This window comes from Dicentrarchus labrax, unplaced genomic scaffold, assembly GCF_905237075.1.
Source record: "Dicentrarchus labrax unplaced genomic scaffold, dlabrax2021, whole genome shotgun sequence".
Taxonomy (NCBI): domain Eukaryota; kingdom Metazoa; phylum Chordata; class Actinopteri; family Moronidae; genus Dicentrarchus; species Dicentrarchus labrax.
In genome coordinates this window covers 636,153-643,469 of record NW_026136706.1, presented here as the reverse complement: position 1 = coordinate 643,469, position 7,317 = coordinate 636,153, and the positions used below count along the sequence as shown (strand labels likewise).

Sequence of the window (7,317 nt, the reverse complement as noted above, 5' to 3'; positions counted from 1 at the left end):
GAGGATGGGGGGAGGAGAGAGGACGAGAGAGGAGAGGGAGGACGGGGGAGGAGAGGGAGAAGATTAATGTGTCTTTGTAAATCACCCGGTTAGAGGGGGGAGGAGGTGTGTCGTCGCTGCTTTGTGTTCGACTCCCTGAATGGACACAAAGGCCGGACGGCTGCAGAGGTGACGGCTGCTCACAATAGAGCTCTGTGAGATTAGCAGGTCGCGGCGGCGGCACAATGGAGGAGTGGCGAGAGCGACGACAGCGTCCGTCAAACTCATCGATAATAAAACTTTTAAACATACAGAGCTGCAAGGTGTGTGTGTGTGTGTGTGTGTGTGTTTGTGTGTGTGTGCAGGAACAAAATGGTGGCCGGTGTTTTCAGATGAGCCGGCTGCGTTGCCCCCGGTGACATCTGCCACTCTGCCAGAGTCATGTGACCCAGCAGGCAAACAGCGCCATGAATGTCTTTTGTTTGGGAGGTCAGAGCCTCTGTGTGTGTCCGCCTGCTGCCCACCAACGCACACACCGACCAATCACAGCACAGACACACACTGCAGCGACCAATCACAGCCCTCAGGAATTTTAAGGTGGAATGACTCCTGTGACCTTCTGTCAGCAAAAATAAAGAAAATCCCTTACCACGACAACAGTTATAGTAATTATACACATCTGAGATTCTTTAATCCACTACAGATTATTCATAACTATAACTGTAAATAAAGAGTTAACTACAATTTATAACTGTTAATAAAGAGTTAATTACAACTTAATACTGTTAATAAAGAGATAACTACAACTTATAACCGTTAATAAAGAGTTAATTACAACTTAATACTGTTAATAAAGAGATAACTACAACTTAATACTGTTAATAAAGAGTTAAGTACAACTTAATACTGTTAATAAAGAGATAACTACAACTTAATACTGTTAATAAAGAGTTAAGTACAACTTAATACTGTTAATAAAGAGATAACTACAACTTAATACTGTTAATAAAGAGTTAAGTGCAACTTAATACTGTTAATAAAGAGATAACTACAACTTATAACTGTTAATAAAGAGATAATTACAACTTATAACTGTTAATAAAGAGATAACTACTACTACTTGTATTATTTTGTAGTATTTTTTTAGTATTTTGTATTATTTTGTAGTATTCTTTAATACATTTGACTGCTGCCAGTGAACAAACTGCAGTGAATATTCTTCCTGCTGCTGCTGCAGGTCACAGTATTTTCAGCCAAAAGTTAAACAGCACAATAGTGGTGGATGTGTGGGGGGGTCTGGGGATGTGTGGGGGGGTCCTGGGGTTAAGTCGTTGAGTGAGATCATATTATATCCCAACATATACCTTAGACCACACAACGAGCATTCACGTCTCACTTTTCAGCTCTTTCTTTTCTTTCTCTTTTCTTCTTTCTGATCACAGAGGGCATTACCCGGTCTGAACTGCCCCTAAATCCTGCCGGTCACACCTCTTATTAAAGCCGGTTTTGTCCCACGCCCTCCACCCCCGCCCCTGCTCTTGGTATTCAGCCCAGGTCAGCAGATTTCGGCCCGGCCCACCGTGGATCCCCTTTTTAATTTGCACCTGTTGCGCAGTTGTCCGGGAGGCAAGTGCCACAGACAAAGATCATATTATGAGCAGATATGCAGACTAATCTCCGTGTACCCGAAGGGGAAGAAGAAAAAAACCTGAGAAGCTGTATTTTATTCTCCCTTCCTGGGAACCTGCACGCCACTCGGATGTAAAGGTTTACAGTTTGGAAACTGGCAGCAGATAAAATCCCCGGAGGAGAAAGAGCTTCACTGCAGCCACTGAGCTGGCAGCCGCCTCCTCAGATAAGACGCATGAGAGCTTGTCGAAATATTGCTTTATTAGGATACAGCGAGTGAGAATGAGGCTGAAAATTGTTCCCTTTTCTGGCCGACCTCGGCCCCGAGAGCTGGTTCCCATGATGTCATGGTGCTTTACTCCCCTCCGCCCCCTCAGACTGAGGCAGGTCTGTGGGATTATTATATATCACATTATAGACGTAAATATTCTGCCGGCTCACACACCAACAGGAAGTAGATGATCAGTTATTGATCTTACTTTTATAATATTTCTTACAAAATGTAACATTTTTCTTCGTAACTTGAGAAACGGGTTAAAGTCGTCCGTGTGCGCTTCCTCCCACTGTGCCCCAGTGATCTGCACACCGTCTACATTTGGGCTGTGGGGGGCGCTGTGGAGCCAGTCTGCCACGCCGTGTGTGAGAAATAATAATTCAATATTTCCTAAGTCCTGGCAGCACTCGGCCTGAACCTCCAACCTGCTGTCTGATGGTCTGTTTGACACAATGTAAACACGATATCACGTCTTACTCAGCTAGTTAGCTTTGGACTGAGCCAGGCTAGCTGTTTCCCCCTGCTTCCAGACTTTATGCTAAGCTAAGCTAATGGGCTGCTTTGGTGCAGCCTGTGTCCCCCGTCTGAACCAGTCATGGAACATTTAGTGTTCGGTCCCCTGAGAGTCGCACAGAAAAAGCCTCCCAGCGCAGGAATGTGCCTCCCCCTCTTCATATTCCTCCTCCTCTCCCTCCTCCTCCTCATCCCCCTCCTCCTCCTCTCCTCCTCTTCCTCCTCTTCCTCACAGTGTGCTGTTGTGTTTGTGTTGCAGTGTTGAACTATGAGAATGTGGTGGAGACGGGTTCGGAGACAGACGAGGACGACAGGAACCTGGTCTCTGAGGACGGCGGCCTCGCTAATGGTGGAGGAGGAGGAGGAGGAGGAGGGGAGGATGAAGATGCAGGCAGCCCAGCCGGCCTGCCCGCTCTGGAGGCGTCGCCCCGGGTTGCCCACGCCCTGCTGTCCTACCGGGACCCGGAGGGCTCAGAGGGCCGGGAGGGACCCCAGAACCACCACCACTGGAGGTTTGGGGACGACAGCAACGGACACCTGAACGGCGGCGGTGAGTCAGCACGGCGCTCATTCTGGAGCTTTTGATCAGAGCGCAGGAGCTTCAACTGCAGTTTAATACGAATAACTTCTACTAAAGGACCTAAAACATCAAACTGAAAAATAATAAAATAATGTTTATCAGGAGAAATCAACTGTAAAACTTATTTTTTATCTATTAAAGTTCCAGTGTGTAAAATAATAATAATATAACATTAATGTAATATTATTTCATCAATAACATGATATTAATAATTTAATATTACTCTAATGTAATGTGTTATTGTACTGTTATATTAATAATATTCATTTGTTACCTCAAATTGAGACGTTTACCTCCTGGCGGAGTCCGCCATGATGAAGAGTTTTTGTTTATCAAATCAAAAACTATCAAATCGAAATGTCTTTGTTTAATCAATCAATCAGAACAGTTTTGATCCACTTCCTGTACTTCGTCTTCGTCTGGTGTTACTGAGTGGACTCTTCAGTCACCTGACAGGAAGTGGTGGGACATATAAGGCTGAATGAAGACTGAAGGGGAGAGAGACAGAGAGAGACAGACAGACAGACAGACAGACAGACAGAGAGAGAGAGAGAGACTGAGAGAGAGACAGATAGAGAGACAGACAGACAGACAGACAGAGAGACAGACAGACAGAGAGAGAGAGACTAAACAATAAATTCTTAGCTAAATATAGAAAGTAGAGATAAGAATAAAAGTAAAATCACATCAAATCAAATAAATGTAGAGAACTGTATAGAGGATAAATATAGATAAATAAAGATAAATATATAGGACTGTATATGGCATTGTGTTATTATACAGTGGATAAATGACATTAGCAGAAATTAGCAGTTAAATTAAATTATTGCACTTAGTGGATTAAGTTATTGCACAAAAAAAGAAGAAGAGTGTCCAGGTATGTATGAGTAGATTATTATTATTATTGCACAGTGAGTGGCTACCACTCCTTCCCTTCTGTCCTCTTTACCCTATTTCCTCCTCCCCTCGAGTGAGGAGTTGTAGAGTGTGATGGCATGAGGGACAAAGGAGTTCTTGAGTCTGTTGGTCCTACACTTGGGAAGGAGCAGCCTTTCACTGAACAGGCTCCTCTGGTTGCTGATGACGGTGTGCAGGGGGTGGCTGTAGGGTGGCCATTCGTCTGGCTTTAGGCCGGACAGTCCGGCTTTTAAACACCCTGTCCGGCTGCGACACAGCCTTAAACCGGACACTCATTTGTCCTCCTTTTGAGAAAATAACAAAAAAGGTCCGCCTTTTGACACATTACCTTGTTAGTTTAATACTTATTGGCTAAAAATGTGTCAAAATAAGTAATTTCATTGGTTACATTTTCGTGTCCTGACCTATCAACACATGGCTCATTTAAATATTAAAATGAGCCATGTGTTGATTTGCCACTCCATCACCGCAGTTGCTAGGTTACCACCAGGCAGTCAATCAAACTCTCAGCTACAGAGAACGTAACGTGAGCTAACGTCGGTTGTTGGACTGAAATTCTGAAAATGCTCATATGTAATCTGAATCTGAAGGGCACGTTGTCAAGAGCTGTATCTTGTATATTTATTATTAGCTATGTGGTATGTGTATGCACCTTTATGTAATCTGGTGGAAAAACATTAAAATATAAAACTGGATCATACCAAACAAATATCTGCTTGCGTGTCCCCGTGTATGCAAAGTGTCCTCCTTTTTGATGTGAAGGAAATGGCAACCCTAGGTGGCTGGCATTGTCAGTAATGTCCAGCAGTTTGTCCAGTGTCCTCCTCTCTGCCACCGTCACCGTCACCATCGCAGACAGACAGACAGAGAGAGAGAGACTGAGAGACAGACAGACAAACAGACAGACAGACCAACAGACAGACAGACAGACAGACAGACAGACAGAGAGAGAGACTGAGAGACAGACAGACAAACAGACAGACAGACAGACAGATAGAAGCTGTTGACTCAGAAACATTTGAACCACAAACAGAAGAAGAAGTGAAACAGTTATTATTCCTCCATCTTGTCTCTCGAGGAAAGAAAAAAAAAGAGGAATGAAAACACAAAGACTCCATTTTACTTTCTACAACAACAACAACAACAACAACAGGAGGAAGAAAACACTGTAACTGCTGATTTAAACTTTATTTAAACTTTAAAATGGACATAATATTAAACCTTACTGTTAGCTTGTGGCTAGCAGCTAGCTCCTCCCCCAACAGTCAACACTTTGTGTGAACATGTAAACATCAACAGGAAGTACGTGTTAGTCACAGCTAGCTTTAGCTAAAGCTAATTTACAGACGTTTTCATAAGGAAACAAACATCCTAAAAAGAAGTTGTTTCTGATCAGATCTGATGGATTTAATGAAAAAATTGCTGTCATCAATAAGTCGCTGCAGATGAAGCTGCTGATATTAAAATATTATATTTACATTATAATTAAATGTGAGTCACATATTTATAAAGTCAATAAAATAATGAGCTTTTATGGTTGTGAGTGAAATTACACATGTATTTATTCTGCTGTCCTCCCTCCTCACCCCCTCCCTCCTCACCCTCTCGCTCGCCCTGTCTGTTGTTGTGGGAGGAGGAGGAGGAGGAGGAGGTGTGTCCCTCCTTTGATGGGCTGAATGAAGCTTATGATACTTGTGACTCCTGTTGAGGAGTCACATGAGGAGGCCCAGGAGGAACAAACACAATAGGCCACAGTTGAGCTTTCACTCATTATATGGAAAATACCTTCAGATTGTGGTTCTGTTAGACCGCCTGCAGCAGCACTCAGGCCTCCGATCATCCAAACACCCCTGGAGGAGGAGGAGGAGGAAGATAAATATCTCTGTTTTCTGTTGTTTTATTTAACAGATGACAGGAAGGACGAGTATGAACCTCTCGGTCCAGAGGCAGCGGGGAACGGTTCAGGTGAGATCAATAATTAATTTTATTATCATCTATGTATGTTTAAAAAAACATAAACACATAGATATGATCATATTACCCCACCCTAGTCCCCCATTAACATCATCAGATAACTGAAAATTGTACCATTTAAATGTTTTTGTATAATTCAAGGAAACTTGTTCGAGTGAGAATAAAATCCCTAGTACTCGTAATAATAGTAATAATAGTAGCAATAGTAGTAATAGTAGTAATAGTAATAATAGTGTTAATAGTAGTTAGTAATCATTGTTGTAAACTACCTTGTGAGAGGACCCAGAATCCTGCCCTGTGGGACGCCTTCACTTTAACAACTGTTGGAAACTACTGATTTACTTCTTTTAAAGTTTTTAACAACATTTATTTATTAATTATGAAAAAAATATTTTAACAAAAAATATCAACAACAAGGAACGAAAAACAAAACACTCAAAACGAGATAGTGAATAATATCTGAATTAACTTATTAGGTCATATTTTGAGATTCTAATAAAGTGAAATTAGTTTATGGGAAACAACGATGGTTGGTCAAAGGTTCACAACTTCCTGCAGTTTCTTTTCTCATAATTCTGACGTAATGTTTTCTTTAACAGGTCGTAATTTTCTGATGACAAATGAGGAAGTTTCCTTGAAAGAAAGTTTTTTTAATAATACTTATTATGGGAAAAATATGGATTTTTTTCAGTTTCATTCATTTAATCATTTTTTATTGGAAACTAATTTCACATCACTTCACTTTATTTTCCCTGTAAAAGTATCTCATAATGTGACCAAGTCAACAGTTAATAAAAATAACATTCAGTATCCCATTTCGACTCGTTTGTTTTTTATTTCCCTATTTTGCTTTTCCTGCCTTATATATGTATATATATATATATATATATATTGTTATGATATAGATATAATTGATCATTGTTAAGTTACAGTTTGTTCCTGTTGAAAAACTCCTTTAAAAGAAGCAAATCAGTAGTTTCCAATAGTTCTTGAAATAAAGGTGTCCCACAGGGCAGGATTCTGGGTCCTCTATAGTTCACATTTAAAATATATAATATAATAATATTTATATTATATATATAGCACAGGTTTCTTATTAAACAAAAGGTTTATTTAAACTAAACTCAACTAAGAACCTCCTGAACTCATCACCTGTTTCCTGTGATCAGTGAAAGGCGTCTCCGAGCTGGACGAGTATTTCCTGAAACGTAAACTGGACAAGAGCGACGGTCACCCGGCAACCATCGCCGAATACCTGCAGCGCAGTGACACCGCCATAATTTACCCAGAAGCCCCAGAGGAGGTGACACGACTGGGCACGCCCGAGGCCATCGGACAGGACGAGAGCGAGCATGGTAAAAACTACAAACATCATAAATATAACGTAAAAAATATACATTAATACAAACTGACTTTATTTATGAAAACGAAACAAAAATATGAATTATAA

General features: G+C 41.1%; 1 protein-coding gene across 3 annotated transcripts in view; it reads left to right on the top strand.

Moving 5' to 3' along the window:
• zeb2a (zinc finger E-box binding homeobox 2a) overlaps nucleotides 1-7,317 on the top strand; it is a 65,241-nt gene that overhangs the window by 37,731 nt on the left and 20,193 nt on the right. For 2 of the 3 annotated variants that reach the window (XM_051402729.1, XM_051402731.1), the window contains 3 exons: nucleotides 2,655-2,945; nucleotides 5,802-5,858; nucleotides 7,037-7,222. In XM_051402729.1, coding sequence (XP_051258689.1) covers nucleotides 2,655-2,945; nucleotides 5,802-5,858; nucleotides 7,037-7,222 — 534 coding nt within the window. Of the gene's footprint in view, nucleotides 1-30; nucleotides 469-2,654; nucleotides 2,946-5,801; nucleotides 5,859-7,036; nucleotides 7,223-7,317 lie in introns of those variants that run through there. The other variant, XM_051402730.1, reaches the window with a different exon arrangement.